We start from the raw sequence: 16,491 nt of genomic DNA, 5'->3' as shown, positions 1-16,491 counted from the left end.
CCGTTGACCGACGCGTTTGCGTTATTTGTGCACCTGTGCCAAACGCGGGTTCACAACACCAGCAAACAATACACAATGTGTTATATTTCCCAGCGCTGCTTCGGGACACTTTCCGTGGTGACCTTCAATCTCACGATCCCTCATAGCCCCCCCCACTCTCCCCTCGGGGAGTTAATGTTCACGTTTCTCTGAGTGGTGGCCTCACCTCTGAGGTTCTGTTTTTACATATCTTCTTTTTACCAGTTTCTTTTTCTCTCTCCTCTCTCGACCCGAGTATTTTTTTTTTTAACAGACCAGGACAGATGTAGAACCCCCCCCCCCCATTCCCCGCTCACGCCATCGCAATGGCAGGCAAGCTCACACGTTTGGTGTGAAAATAAAAACAAGGTACACGGGACGTGAGCCCCTCAATCTAAACGCAACTCAATAATGTTTGCTGTGACCCCAATCTGTCTTCGCCCTCCTCCCGTTCAACATTTTTTATTAAAATGTAATTATGTTCAAAGCAGGGGGTGAAACAAATTCTGCCATCATCCGGAGACAGGCTGCAGTTGGTGATGTCGTGCGTGGCTAATTCAGTGGCGGCACAAGAAAAACAAAGATACACCCGTATAGCCTGTAACAGACTGTTGGGGCAAGTGCTGTTAGCCAGCACCTATGAACTCCGGCACGGCGCACGAGGGGGTGCGTGGCCAACACCACGCCCGCCCGCCTTCGTCTCCCCAGTGGCGAAGTTTACACATCGCACCAGTTACTCATTAGAGGCCGAGTCTACCTAGGCGAGGCCCATGACCGATTCAGACAATCGTCACCGGTGTTGGCCGTGAGCGTGAATCGAACTCTGGTGGCCGGGTTCGTAGCGGAGCGCGCTAACCGCTACCCCACCGCTCCCCTCTTGCACACACACACACGCGCACCTGAACATTCAAAACTGTTAACAAACCTTGCGCTGCATAAACAACACAAACCTACGAATAACGAATACGTTTTCGCAGCTGTTCTGTATAGCTATCCGATGTAGTTCCAGATTCTACCGCGTGCTGTTCGGCACCAAGTCCGACGTTTTCGCTCCTCGTGCTGGGAATTGCTTTAGGAATTGAACATTTCAAAACCGAACGGGAACAATTCAGCTTTTGGGTAGCCTGTCACGGGGGGTGCAGACGGAGTGTTGCCATCTGCTGCGCTCTGGGTGAGCAGGCGTGGCCATCAGTCCATCCAACTCGGCCAATGCAATCGAGCAGACTCCACAGCAGAGGTCGCAAACGGGTTTTGATTCCTTACCCGTACCCGGCCGCACCAGGGTCGCAAACGGGTACCCGTACCCGGCCGTACCCGTACTCTACCCGTACCCGGCCGGGTACGGGTAGGGTACGGGTATCGGGTACCTGATTGCGACCTCTGGGATGAAGCCATGTTGCAGGCGCGGGTGGGTTGATTCTAGGAACTTGAATTGTGAGAAGAGACAAGACGTTGGGAAATGAGTGACAAACGGTGACTCACCAGTGACTCACGGCCTACCCGTACCCGGCTGGGTACGAGTAACCGGGTATCGGGTAGGGTACGGGTATCGGGTACCCGATTGCGACCTCTGCTCCACAGCTTTCGCTCCAGGTGCCGGCAGCTTCTTCAGGAGCTGAAGGTCCGAAGCAGACCCGCCCCGCCAGCGGCACGTTCAGCGAAACGTCGCAATCACCGCAGATCGAGCAGCAACGCGGCACAAACCCAGAAAGCCCCAGCGGAGAGCGACCGCCAAGCTCCCGCTACTCCCGCGCACCCTCCCGACAAGGAAACTTCACGTTGCGCAGGTTGAAACAGGATTCCCATCCTCGCTCGATAACGTGGAAGCTGCCTTTGCAACTGGCAGATTTGGTCATCGCCGGGCGCGGGGGGCGATGGTGGACTGTGACTGCGTGGTCAAGGCGCGTTGTGTCATCACGCGGATTTGTCACCTGACCGGCGAGTGCCACGGCAGGAATACGACAGCGCAGCGCCTGCCGTGATTCAACTGTGGTGTGTGTGTGTGGTGTGTGTGGTGTGTGTGTCGTATGTGTGGGGAGTGTGGTGTGTGTGGTGTGTGTGTGGTGTGTGTGTGATATGTGGTGTGCGGTGTGTGTGTGTCGTGTGCGGTTGTGTGTGTCGTGTGTGTGGTGTGTGTGTCGTGTGTGTGGGGAGTTTGGTGTGTGTGGTGTGTGTGTGTGGTGTGGTATGTGGTGTGTGTGTGGTGTGGTATGTAGTGTGTGAGTGGTGTGTCGTGTGTGTGTGTGGTGTGGTATGTGTGTGTAGTGTGTGTGTGGTGTGTGGTGTGTGTGTGTGTGATGTGTGTGTGGTGTGTATGTGGTGTGTGGTGTGTGTGGTGTGTGTGTCGTGTGTGTGGGGAGTGTGGTGTGTGTGGTGTGTGTGGTGTGTGTGTGTAATATGTGGTGTGCGGTGTGTGTGTGTCGTGTGCGGTTGTGTGTGTCGTGTGTGTGGTGTGTGTGTCGTGTGTGTGGGGAGTTTGGTGTGTGTGGTGTGTGTGTGTGGTGTGGTATGTGGTGTGTGTGTGGTGTGTAGTGTGTGAGTGGTGTGTAGTGTGTGTGTGTGGTGTGGTATGTGTGTGTAGTGTGTGTGTGGTGTGTGTGGTGTGTGTGTGTGATGTGTGTGTGGTGTGTGGGGAGCGGTAGTATAGCGGTTAGCGCGCTGCGCTAATGAACCCAACGACCCGAGTTCTATTCCGCGCACAGCCAACACCGGTCATGATTACAATCTGAACCGGTCCTGGGCCTCCCCTAGGTCGACTCAGCCTCAAAATTAGTACACAATGCGGTGGGTAAACATCGCCGCTCGGGAGACAAAGGCGGCCGGGCGTGGCACTGGTGTGCTGTGCCGGCCTTCATAGGTGTCACGAGCAGCACTTGCCCCACTGCACCAAAGGGATTTTTTTTCTGGGACCCCAGACAGGATCGCTGGGTTTTATGAAAGGTGAAAATAACAGAACCGATCCTAGGTAAAGGTGCAGCCCTGAAATGTTTTGCTCATGCCACTGCTCGCGGTTTGCTGTCCTTCCCCCGTACCTCTGATTCGCACGGTTGGCTACGTACGGCGCGAAAGAAGTTCAATGTACATACACATAGATGTGGCGGAAGGGCCTCCACAACGGAGGGAGCTCTTGAGGGCCCTTCTCTGGCAACAGAAACCTGCGTGTTCATTTCTGCCCTTGGCTCGTGAACATTTTAGTTTTTGAAGGACCAAAAATTGTTGAAACCAATTCGGGCTTTTGCGTGCTTCAACACAAACGCTGTCGTTAAAACGTGGTCCCAAGGAGCCCCTTCCAAAGGCTGGACTGAACACAAACCCGCTATTATATTCTTAGGTTTTTTCGGTAAAGTCACGTAGGTAAAAAATTTAAATTAATAAAAGTAAAATAAAAATAAAAATCACGACGTTTCGGAGGCAAAACAAGCTTCCGTCTTCAGGTGGAACCGAAAAAACCTAAGAATATGAATCCTTGCAGTCACGAACGCTTCAAATCTAGACACAAACCCGCTGTTTACGCAAATACAGATGTCCGTTTATTTTCTTTGTTCGACAATTAGAAATTCGATTTCGTGGACGAATGGCGACAGTGGTGGGGGGCAGTGTTCGAGTCACGCCGACTCGACCGCCTTTGGGCGGTGGACTCCGGCGGTGGCGCCGCAAGCGCAAAACCGCGTTTGAGCGAAATGTCGGAAAAATGTCACTGGCCGCGCGATGGAAATCACACGCGGCGCGTGTCGGGCGGTCGCGTGGCAGCCGCGGCGTTTCCGCGTTGCCGCAGAATTGGGATTTGAGCCTCAGGCACGGCCACCCCAAGCCACCACCGCTGCCCAACACTCGGACCATTAGCCGCGGGGCGGTTATGGGTTGTTGTTTTTAATACTCTTAGAAATTAAAATTAATAAAAAATAAAATAACAAAAATCACGACGTTTCGGAGGCAACACAAGTGAGGCCTCACTTGATACAGCAAATCTGGTTGTGACGGTCCCACCTGATGACGGAGACTTGTTTTGCCTCCGAAACGTCTTGATTTTTATGATTTTATTTTTATTAATTTTAATTTCATTTTTTACCTACGTGACTTTACCGAAAAAACTAAGGGTATGAATCCTTGCAGTCACGAAAGCTTCAAATCTAGAATTTGTTGTTTTTTACTTACCACCCACGGTTGCCGGAAGTGTCAAGCGGCCAGCGACAAACAGCGCTGTCAAAGTCGTGACAGGTCAAGAGTGAGTTAACGCGTTCCTCGAATTGAGCCGAGGTTATTATTGTAATAGCTTGGGGAAAGGCGACACGGGCGATGGTGTATGTACGCACGTAGAACTTCTTTCGCACAGAACGTAGCCAACCCGTGGGAATCGAAGGCGCAGGGGAAGGACAACGAAATAACCACGCACCAAAAAAAATGTTGATGCGAGGAAGGAATACCAAAGCAGGAAGCAGAGCGAGAGGAGTAGCAGAAAGGGAACCGAGGTGACCTGCAGCGTGGCCAGTGGGTGAGGAGGTGAGTGAGCGAGCGAGTGAGTGGGTGGCTGGATGAGCGTGTTGTTGTGCCCTGCCGTGTGTGTGTGTGGTGGCTGAAAACGGTAATGGATGAGACAGAACAATCGGTGTGGCAAGACGGAGTCCTCACCGTGGGTGACCTAAGTGGGTCGGAAAGTGCGGGGAGACACTGGGAGGTGGAGTGGGGGGGGATGGAGTGGCTGGTTTTAATAAGGCCAGACTCATTGCGCAGGACAGCGCACCGAATTGAATGAAATGCCCCATCTAACTGGGACAGCGAGGACATTTAAATGCACCACCACGCGGACGTAATTCCGTTCAGCGGGATTTCGATTTTTTTTATTCCCTTGAGGCTCTGTGATGTTTTTTCTTTCCGGCCACTGCACGTCCGTAGTGTGGCGTGGTGCCTCTGCCTGCCTGTGAGCGAGCCGTCTGCCCAAGCAGCCGGTGAGATGGGACAGGGTTAGGGGTTGTTGTCCGGAGTTAATCCTGACCATTATGGGAACGCTGGCTGGGGGTGAGTGGGATGGCGGGTAACCATTAATGAACAGCCTTTCACCAATTTGAGTGATTATTTTAGGTCAAACCTCCTTATGTGGTGCGTTTCTGCGGAGGTATGGATGGGACGTGTACCAAAAATATCAATAATAATTAAAGTGGAAGAAACATTTCAAATTGGCTGAAAAAAATAACGGAGAAACGCGTGCTTGGAATTACATCCCGAGACGGATCGGAGGAACGCGTAAATTCGTGAACGTGCGCAGGTGAATGACATCATTCACACAAAGAGTATGAGTCGGCGGGGTGAGGCAGAAGGGATGATGGCCGATGGCTAATAATACGGAGTGGCAGCAAGGAATTGTAACGCATCGGAGAGAGCGACGTCCGCCTGGGAGATGGAGCGTTGAAATCAGCTCATGTTGCAGGTGCTGAGTGGATGATTACACCGTAGGACCATGAAAGCTGGCAAGGGCTTGGGAAGATCTTCATCCAGCAGATGATGTTAAAAAATTACAGCCCCAGGAGAAGCTGTGCCCTCTGTTTTGTCTTCTCGCAATCCGATCGTAGCAATGCAGCCGTGGAACAAGAAATCAAACTTTACATTCCGAATTCTCAAAGCTAGCAGTGCACTATCCCGTGTCAAAACAATAAATGAACCTGGAAGTCGATGTCCCGGAACTAGTTTTGAAATTACCTAACAAGGCCTCTCGTCTCCCTTCGGGCACACCTTTCATAAGGCCTACAAATGGTGTTTGTCGCGTATGAATCAAACCATATACTGTTATCATTATTGGAGAGAGAGCAAGCCGAATTGTATGTATGTGGGTTGAAATTATTCCGTACCATACGTAGTCAAACCGTGATTATCGTGCTAAAATGAAGTGATAGCCCAAGTTCAGTGCGATTGGTTTTAATTCGGGCAGTTACTGGTGACCGATCTTTGACCATTATCTTAGGACCCCGAGAAACCCGCTTCAATTACGAGTGCCTGAAGCCAGGATTCGAATCCAGGTTCACAGTGGTGCCGATTTAATATTCTAATGCAGCATTTCCCCCCTCCCCCCTTAAGCTTAGCCAACCTGCAGTGCCTTTCTTCTTTTAAACAGCGGTGCAAATGGCCTCACTCGGCGAAAGATTCACACGAGGTCGCCCGACGAACTTTAGAGGGGCAGCATCGTCGAAATGATCCACGGGGCTCTCCACAACTGTCCTGTACTTGTGCACACCAACACGATCCACCGCTCTGCAAACACCAACGCAGGGCTCGCTGCAGTGTGCGCGCGACTGCTACCGCCTTGAATGAAGACGATCGGTGAACGCAAAGCGTGGAAAACTGCTGGAGCATGGGGGGGTGGGGGGTGTTTGGGTTGATTTACAAGGATGGGGGGCAGGGTGCTTATTTAATTTTTAATCTGGCCAGATGGTGTTGTGGTGGGTGCGCCTCATCCAAATAGCACGAGTATCGAATCCTGGCGAGGGTCGACTTAGCCCATCGTGACATCAGTGAACACTGCTTGATGAGAATTTAAAAATCCAACAGCAGTGGTTTTCACCTCCAGAGGGAGAAGCCCTCCATTGGAGGAATTCGAAATGTCCGCCACTGGCCTCAGAGACATGAACGGTGTTGAGGACCCCCCCCGCCCACTCCTACCCCTCCCCCCACGCTCATTTGAACGTGAGTTCAACCCAAATTGTAAACTCGTCCCTGATATACAAATGTGGAATTTCCGTGACCGGTGCAGGGCTGGCATTACGGACGAGCTCCAGCCACGGGCCGGTGCAAGCAGGGCCCGCGATCGGCCATGGACTTTTGCAATTAGCGCCGCAGCCCCACCAACCCGAATTAATTAATGGTGGGAGAATTTTTGTTCTAATTACATTGGGCTGGGAAGCGTCGAATTAAACGACGCATGAATCAAGCCCTCCCCCACGTCGCAGCCAAACACATTTGGTGAGGCGGGCGCCGCGCCACGGCTGAAGAAGTGAGGGGAGGGTCACCTGGCGTTGAGATGACGCCAGAAGGGGGAGCAGGGTGTGTGGGGGGGGGGTGGTGGCGGTCGTCACGGAGACTGAATGATGGAGAGGATCCAGGGCAGAGCGTGCTCCACGCGCGAATAGACTCCGTAGGCGCCCACGGCCCCGCAGCCCTCGCCCCACGACACCACGCCGGTCAGAAGCCAATCGCCAGACGAGTCCTTCACCACCAGCGGTCCCCCCGAGTCGCCCTGACAGGCGTCCTGCCCGCCTGCCGGCACGCACGTACAGGGTCACGTGCCACACGGAGGTGGTGGGGCACACGGGGTCGTGGGTTACAGAGAGGTGGTGCATACCTGTCAACGCATACGGTTTACCCCGTATTCTTGCACAGGGAAATTTGAGTTTTCTGGTCCATATGGCGTACAGCCGTTTCAATACGGGCAAAACATAGTTTTGGTCTATTTGTTTGTGTTTCTCCCTCGTGATGGGACTTTGTAGGATGAACGTTGAGATTTATAAAGGCACGGAGTGACCAATAAGGTCTAAATTGGTGTGTAATAAGGTAGGGCACTGATAAAGGGTTGACAGCTATGGTGGTGAAGCACACGGGGTCGCAGGTCACAAAGGTGGTGGAACACACGGGTTCATGGGTCACACAAAGGCAGTTGAGCACACGGGGTAATGGGTCACACAGAGGTGGTGAAGCACACGGGGTCGCAGGTCACAAAGGTGGTGGAACACACGGGTTCATGGGTCACACAGAGGCGGTTGAGCACACGGGGTCATGGGTCACAAAAGTGGTTGAGCACATGGGGTCATGGGTCACACAGAGGCGGTGGACCACACGGGGTCATGGGTCACACAGAGGCGGTTGAGCACACGGAGTCATGGGTCACACAGAGGCGGTTGAGCACACGGGGTCATGGGTCACACAGATGCGGTTGAGCACACGGTGTCGCAGGGAGAGAGGGGAGCTACCGTTGTGGAAGCCGGCACACAGCATGTCCTCCGAGACGACGTGGGACGGGACCGTCTGGCTGTAGGCCTCCTGGCAGGTGGTGTTGTCCACGAGCGGCACTTCCGTCTTGCCGGCACACGCGACGGCAAAAGAAACGCGCAACATTGAAGCGCCTCGAGTACTTGCAGATTGCGATAATTTTTTTTTAAATAATAATACGGAATTTGAACGTGTGTACACATGTGAATGTACATTGGTTCGCAGCTGCCCCACTCAAGGCCATGGATACGCGAGGGCAATTCTGGGGTAAACCGTCGACGGCAATTTTACGTTGTAAAAAAATACTAATAATTGGGCCAAACTGGACAAATCTGATCGCTCCTCCGAGTGGGCAACTGGGATTGTGACTTCCAATGAGGTCATAGGCAGAGGTCACGTGCCTTCCCCGAGGTTGTGCGTTCTCTAGACCAATCATCGCTCTCCAAGCATTCTTTTGAGCAACCTCTATTCTCCTTGGCGAGACAAGAGCTCCGTTGCTGTGTTGCCACTGCCTATGTCAACAAAGAGTGGGCAGAGTTTCTCACAGTAAATGTATTCCTGGGGGGGGGGGGGGGGGGGCAAACTGCCAGCGAAGATTGCTCCCCACAACTGTTGCGAGTGTGTCACGACATTCAGGATGATCGGCGTCGAGGTGCAGTGGGTGGCCTCACTTCAGTGGGTGGCGCAAGACTTCATCAAAGCAGGTAACGACCTTAGGGACCCGTGCAGCTTAAGGGACCCCCAGATTAATGTAAAAAAACAGGTTCAATTCAAGCTGCCACTGCAAACGCAATTAGATGTTGCGTGAACATTATTTGCCTGTAGGTGACCTCTCATATTTTTTAATGACTTATTGCACTATGTTGCGTGATATATATATAGAAGCTGCACTATTTTACTAAGTGCAATATCGTGATTGTTGTAATTATGACTGTAAATTGGAATGAGATGTTTCTCAGAGAAACAATTTTACCACTTGCGTTTGTATGCCTTATTTGCAATATGTTCTTCAATCATATTCCTCACGTTAGTTACATATTTAAAAGCTAATCCTGTATTATACTCGACATTCTGTGATCTGTTGCCATTTTTTTCTTTGTTTATTATGCATTTCTTTTGATTTCTAATTTTTTTCCGACCTCTTATGTACGCTACGATTGCCAGGGTACCAATGCTTTATGCTGATGAAACCCCAATCAAGAGCTCCTTAGCTCGCGAGGTACTTCAAAATAAACTGAAACTGAACGGAACTCAGCTATGAATTTATATAAAAATCCAATGGCACGTAAAAGAAAGCCACTTCTCATCTCTCTCATCTCTTCTCTCATCTCAATCCACCACCGCCTTTGTGTCCTCATTTCTCTCATCTCGCCACATCTCCATCTCTCGTGCACATCCCTTCTTACACATCTCTTCTGTCATCTCACTGGGAGTTTAAAAAAATGAATAGGGGGTGGGGGCGGGATGGGGGCGGTGGGGGCGGGTGAAAAGTGGGGGAGGTGGGGTTGGTCGGGTAGGGGGGGCGGGTGAAAAATGGGGGGGGGGGCTCCCAATGGGCTAACTCCACCAAAGACAAAGATCCCCCATATAGCCTTGACAGACTGTTGGGGCAAGTGCTGTTAGCAAGCACCTATGAAGGCTGGAACGGTACACGAGGGGATTGGTGGCCAGCACCACGCCCGACCACCTTTGTCTCCCCCGTGGCGATGTTTACACATCGCACCAGGTACTCATTTGAGGCCGAATCGTCCTAGGAGAGGCCCAGACCGGTTTCAAATAATCGTCACTGGTGTTGGCCTTGAGGGGGAATTGAACTCGGGGTCGGCAGGTTCATAGCGCAGCGCACCGACCACTACACTACCCCAGATCACTCTCTTGAGTTAAACAAAAATATAATTGAGACTTCGAACCTCTCGCCATGTAAAAATCCACCTGGCAATCTGCGCACAAACTGATTTCATCGCTCACCCACCACCGTCTCACTCACCTGCATGAGAGTTTCCGGGTATTTGGAGAGGAACTCTTTACCCCACCCGGTCACCGCCAGCATGGTGCCTGCACAGCCAAAAAATAAAACACAGCACGCCGATCGGTAAGCACGCGCATTCTGGCATTCTGATTCTAACCCGATGTGATTGAGAGAATAACCACTTCGTGCCAGGGAGGGGGCATCTCAGAGCGCCTTACGCAATAAGAAAGCAACCGATTGAAACGTTGCATTTAAAATTGGGTTAAAGTAGATTTGACGGAGATGAGGTGAAACAAAAACTACGACCTTTTTTTTTACGTCTGTAGAAATGTATTCGATTGAAGCAGGAATAGGGGGGTACCGTGCATCACGCGTACGTTTGTGGGACGGCTGAACGTCAATCGCAAAGAGTTGGGCAAATTGCGTGCTGGCATTAACGGTCAATAATTTTCGCCGATTTAGAACAACGGCACCGCGAAAGACTCATCTGGAATACACACGTGCCAAAATATCCACGCCAAACGTGGTAGGTTCCTCACCATCACACAAAGTCGGTTAGGCTTTCCTGGGCAAACAGGCGTTGTCATTATAATAATGATAAGTCCATGGTCTACTTACAGTCGTCTGGAGAGCGCACTCCCTTTTTGTGTTTAGTTTGTTGTCCTTCCCCCCACCGCCCGCGCCTCCGATTAGCGCGGTTGGCTACGTACGGTGCAAAAGAAGTGGAATGTGCATGCACACATCTACGGCCTTACGTAGAAGCCAACCGCTGCGAGTCAAGAGCATCACGTGACGGGGCACGAAGCTTTGTGCTGATGGACCGGTGTAAAAATGCGGCCGACCCGAACGATTCGGGGAGAAGCGGCTCGGCTGCCGGTCGAGGCACGATCGCCGGTGCGCGTGGCCGGCTTGCCTGGCGTGGTGAGTCTCTGGATGCGCTCGTCCGGGAGGCACACGGGCGCGATGAGGTCGGTGACGCGCACGTTGCGCTCCAGCTCGACGACTGCGATGTCATTCCGCAACGTCTGCGCGTCGAACTCGGGGTGGACCACGTAGTTCACCACCTTCAGGTCCAGCTCGCCCGGCGTCGGGCGCAAGGTGTTGTGCTTCCCTGCAGCAATGGCCGGCACAGTGCTCGCTCGCCCACTCGCTCGCTCAGTCGCTCGCTCAATCGCTCGCCCACTCGCTCACCCACTCGCTCACTCAGTCGCTCGCCCACTCGCTCGCCCACTCGCTCACTCAGTCGCTCGCCCACTCGCTCGCTCAGTCGCTCGCCCACTCACTCACTCAGTCGCTCGCCCACTCGCTCGCCCACTCGCTCACTCAGTCGCTCGCCCACTCGCTCGCTCAGTCGCTCGCCCACTCACTCACTCAGTCGCTCGCCCACTCGCTCGCCCACTCGCTCACTCAGTCGCTCGCCCACTCGCTCGCTCAGTCGCTCGCCCACTCACTCACTCAGTCGCTCGCCCACTCGCTCGCCCACTCGCTCACTCAGTCGCTCGCCCAGCGACCCTCCCAGAATCAGAATATGTATTTCTACTGGAGGAATCCGATAAGCTGTTAAGCTCTTTTTCACAGATGTTCTAGTAGGGGCAGGTTAGAACGTTACTCACTTCGGCCACTCACTCATTCATCGGCTCCACTCGCATGCTTACTTATTCACTCATTTATCCCCTCACTAACCCACTTAACTCATTCACCCTCTCACTCACCCATTCACTCGATCTCGACTTTGACTTGATGACACGCTCACTCACCAACTCACTCAATAACGCAATCATCATCATGATATCCATTCGCTCATTCGCTCACTCGCTCACTCACTCATGCAATCATTGATGTCCATGCTCAGTCATCGATCTACTAACTCATTCACTCACTCACCTATTTATAAACTCTTTCATTCACTTACTCTCTCACCCACTCACTTATTCATCCACTCACCAACTCAGTAAAGAGACCGACACAGAGATATGCATTAAGACTGAGACACAGATGAACCTTCAAAGAGACAGAGACACAGAGAGACCCGGAAGGAGACAGCCACGGAATAGATTAATAGAGAAAAGGAAAGCTGGAAACATCGTGTTGATCCGCAAGGCCATATGCAGACGAGGTCACTTACAAAGGATGAGGACAGAGACGAACACAGAGATGTAACAAAGACAAAGATCCCCCATATAGCCTGCAACAGACTGTTGGGGCAAGTGCTGTTCGCGAGCACCTATGAAGGCCAGAACGGTACACGAGGGGGTGGGTGGCCAGCACCACGCCCGAACGCCGTTGTTTACGCACTGCACCAGGCACTCATTGGAGGCTGAGTCTACCTAGGGGGAGGCCCAGGACCGGTTCAGATAATCATCTTTGGTGTTGGCCGTGAGCGGGAATCGAACCCGGGTAACCGGGTTTGTAGCACAAGCACGCTAACCGCTACACTACCGCTCCCCAAAACAGTGCCTCTTACACACACACTCACACGGAGAACAACACGAATAACGAGTGGGAATTCAGAGAAGCGGACGCAAACATTTGGCGGGACGCTGAAACGACCTCTGGAACATATGAACGCACGTATGAACTTCTTTCGCGCCGTACGTAGCCGACGGTGCTAATTGGGCGGTGCACAACGCAGCGTGCTCGGGCCCGCAGTGCTCACCGAGCTTGATGTGGATGCCGCTGACGGAGACCGGCGTCGGCTGATCCTGGAAGTGCCGCGTGAAGAGGCAGTGCGCCGCCGTCACGATCCACCGCTCCCCTGCGCACATAGCAATGGGGCGTCAAAGTCGCAGTCGTCATCATCAGTCAATCCACTGCTGGAGGAAAGGTTCCCCCCTGTTCCCCCCCCCCCCCCCGCCACCAAGCAAGCCGTCGCCTCTCACGAAGCCGGGCGGTGATGCGGCTGGCCCAGCGGAAGCGCGTTTGCCGCTTGCGGCCAATGCAGAGGCCCACAGTTCGGATCCAACGGCCGCCCTGATTATTGCTGCGGTGTGCATTTATCCAAGACACAACGACAGAAATCCCGCGCCGTGTTGCCTTAACAGACTGTTGGGGCATGTGCTGTTAACGAGCTGGCATGGTACACGAGGGGGTGGCCAGCACCACGCCCGACCGCCTTTGTTTTCCCAGTGGCGATGTTTACTAAACACCGCACCAGATACTCATTCGAGGCTAAGTCGACCTAGGGGAGGTTCCCGGTTAAAATAATCGTCACTGGCGTTGGCCGTGAGCGGCAATCGAACTTGGACGTCGCCGGGTTCGTAGCGCTGGCCGCGTTAACCGCTGCGTCAGTGCTCCCCACTAACCACGATACGTCCAATGCGTCACAGCGGATGTGAAAACATCCCTTGATGTCGTGCCCGAGAGCTGGCCAATCGTGTGCCGGGGGGCAAGGGTCCAAAATTTTCTCTCGAATTCGGAAATGATCTGAAAATTACTCAATTGGGATCACACCACACACACGGGAAGCAGCAATCATCGCTAACCCCTGCCCCCACCACCCACTGGCAGACTGAAACCCGAGGTCACTCTTGTAAACGAGACTATGCCCGGTCTCTTGAGTTCTCACCGAGTTAAACAAAAATACAATTGAGACTTCGAACCTCTCGCGATGTAATAATCCACCTGGCACCCGCGCACAAACTGATTTTATCACTCCATCTCCTCGGTGTCTGGAACCAAATTGGATGCATCCCATTCCTTGGCTGCCACTCCGTTGTTAGTTTTCTTGACCATTGGCCTCTTCATCCCTTCTGTTGCCCAAGCCCACGTGTGTATGTTTATGTTTCTCGACTGTAGCCATAATATCCTTAATTCTACAGGCTCGTTGAGTCCACACGATGCATCGCCAATCTAAAATACTTTATGTAAAGGCGACCTCGGTTACATAATATAATGTATCATGCAACGGATTATATATACAAAAAAAAACATTTAACATTTCACGAGCATAGACCGCAGTTAACCATGCTTGCATACGATTTGCACGCCGCTTAATAAAGAAGGAGAGTTGCAATTTTAAATGCGTAAAAACAAATAGAATGTCATTCTTGGAAAGGAAAGTGACTATATTGGGTAGAGGCAATAGCAGAACAGTGCTCGAAATGTTACAAAATTTAAACAAATTGGCTTCAGGCAAAGGGAAAATAGTAAAACAGGAGTATTAATCAAAACATTTACAGCGGGGTTTAAAAGGTAAAGGTGCAGCCCTGCAGCTGCCGGCAGACGGGCCTCTCGGAGGCTCTCAGGAGCCTCTGTGGAAGTTATTTGCCCTCCTACTCTTGCACGAAGTGTTAAACGCATTGCGAGGAGTGCCCACACTTCCCCCCACCGCACATCGACTGTGCCGGGTGGACAGAGAGGTGGTGAGGTGGTGGGGGTAGGGGGTGGTGGAGGGAGGGTGTAGTTTAAGCATTGGTTCAATTGTCGCGGCTGTCTGATCAACCAGGGACCTCTGAATTGCGAGTCCAATCTTCTAACCGCATCCCCCGAGGAAGATGGGGGGGGGGGGGGCAGGGAGGTTGGACAAACATCGCGACATTTTTTAAAGCTTTTGTCGCGTATAAAAAGTCATTTAAATGTTAATTTTAATTAATAATTAAGTTCCATCTTGCTGTTTTCAATACATTTGATTATTCGATTTCATGCATTTAAATAATTTTCAATTCATATTTGATTGCGGTAAATCTCTCAATGAAAAAAAACGCGTTTTTTTTTTATAGTTGCAGTCGTTGCAGATAGGTTTCCGTCACGTACGCGGGATGAGCGCCAACAAGGTCAACTAGGGTGGCTGTAGAAGGCAGCAGAGAAATACGACAAATCGCTAACCTTAAACACCCAGTCGTTCATAAAAGTTGAAGGCGGTATCGTACTATAGTAATAGAGCAAGTGCAGAATCACTGAACCGGAATTGATAGCTTGAAAGCATTTAGCGCGGAGCCCTTGAAAGTGCGAGGCCCGTAGCATGTGTAGCTACTTTTGCTGCTAGGATCATCCGGCACTGGATGTAGGTCACTGCCCCCCTTACTGGATCTGGGATCGATGTTGCCCTCCATTATTGGCACACTGTGAGTGATAAAAAAAATCCACATTCCTTCGGCGAGGGCCAACTGCCATAGTGAACATTCATGTTAAGACTAACAAAGACAGTAAAATATTCGTACATTTAAAAATATGTATTACGATTAACATCCATTGCCAATCCACTCGTTGGATGGAGTCCTCCCCGTACTCTGTCAGTCACGGGAGTTACGTGACCATCGGTGAAGCGTGGCTCAAGACCGGTTCGAATGTATCGCTCGCCACCGATGTGAGCCGTGGCCAGCAGTCGAACTCGGATCGCCCGGGGTTCATTGCACATCGTGTAATTACGGAGGAGAAAATAGCAATGTGATTAATAACTCACGCTCATTATGGGGCAGTCGTAAATTTTTTAAATGCAATGACATATGAGCAGCAACCGGGACATTTCAAAAATAAGTAATACTCTAATGAATTATTTAAAATAATGATAATAGTTTAGCATTTGTAACGCGCACAGTTTTTGTTCTCTCACAGATGCGGAGAATGATTCGGAGGCATGGGAGTCCACCAGCAAGCAGCAACGCACCCAGAACCGATGCCAACAATTGCCCAAGTTCTGTGGTCCTATATTTAATTGTTTGGCCAACTCCATTTTTACGAGAACTCATGCATGCGGGAGGAAACCGGAGTAACCAGAGAATACCCATGTGTGCAAGGGGAGGAGGGGGAAACAATCCCCGTACAGATGGAATACAGATGGAAACCGGTACACTTGCCGTCCTGCCTTATGCTGGCGAGCAAGGTAAAATGCGACCAAATTTGCGTGATCCACCGACCCTTGCCTCTACAATGCTGCATTCCAGGCGTGCATAGTGACTGACCGCCGGTGAGCGAGTGACTGGAGTGAATGGGTGAGTAATAATAATCGTCATCATTTGGATTTATATGGCACCTGCAACATAGATCTCAGAGGGCCATACATGTAAAGGAGAAAGGAATAGGAAGTAACTGGGGACCTCAGAGATCTCAGTGGAGTTTGTGGCTGAATCAACTCCTGGATGTTGGGAGCAGCAAGCCCAATAAAAGTTAATCGTTTAACAGTAAGCACAGTAGTAGTAGCGATAGATCAAACAATTTTTCTTTTTATTTTACCAGGTAAGGCCCACTGAGATGTATAGCTTTTTTTCAGATGCGACCAGGCCACAAATGATAGTCCAATTAAGTGGCTTATCATGTGGACATTTATAGCAGCCAAATACTCTTAAACGCGTGTCTCTAAATGTGGAGAGGAAAACCGGAGGTCCCGGAAAAAAATCCACGCGACCAAATATACAATAATAACCCCCCCTCTCCGCCTCAAATCGTTGCACCTGATGAGTTGATGAGTTAATGATGACGTCACCCTGCTGCTGCTCTATTTAAGACCGGGAACCAGAGCAGAGCCTCACCATTCTGGCGAATTGCCCGATGATGCTGGATGCAATTACCAGCGAAACGTCGTACTACTCAAA

General features: G+C 51.4%; 1 protein-coding gene across 1 annotated transcript in view; it reads right to left on the bottom strand.

The window, feature by feature from the left end:
• Window positions 1-6,664: 6,664 nt before the first annotated feature.
• LOC144942763 (mannan-binding lectin serine protease 1-like) overlaps window positions 6,665-16,491 on the bottom strand; it is a 44,297-nt gene continuing 34,470 nt past the window's right edge. The window contains exons 12-16 of the mRNA XM_078869662.1: window positions 12,618-12,716; window positions 10,875-11,072; window positions 9,980-10,047; window positions 7,974-8,079; window positions 6,665-7,263 (exon numbers count right to left, since the gene is read on the bottom strand). Coding sequence (XP_078725788.1) covers window positions 7,079-7,263; window positions 7,974-8,079; window positions 9,980-10,047; window positions 10,875-11,072; window positions 12,618-12,716 — 656 coding nt within the window. The 3' untranslated portion in view covers window positions 6,665-7,078. The remainder of the gene's footprint in view (window positions 7,264-7,973; window positions 8,080-9,979; window positions 10,048-10,874; window positions 11,073-12,617; window positions 12,717-16,491) is intronic.

This window comes from Lampetra fluviatilis, chromosome 28 (assembly GCF_964198595.1).
Source record: "Lampetra fluviatilis chromosome 28, kcLamFluv1.1, whole genome shotgun sequence".
NCBI classification, from domain to species: domain Eukaryota; kingdom Metazoa; phylum Chordata; class Hyperoartia; order Petromyzontiformes; family Petromyzontidae; genus Lampetra; species Lampetra fluviatilis.
This window is presented reverse-complemented; position numbering and strand designations above follow the sequence as displayed.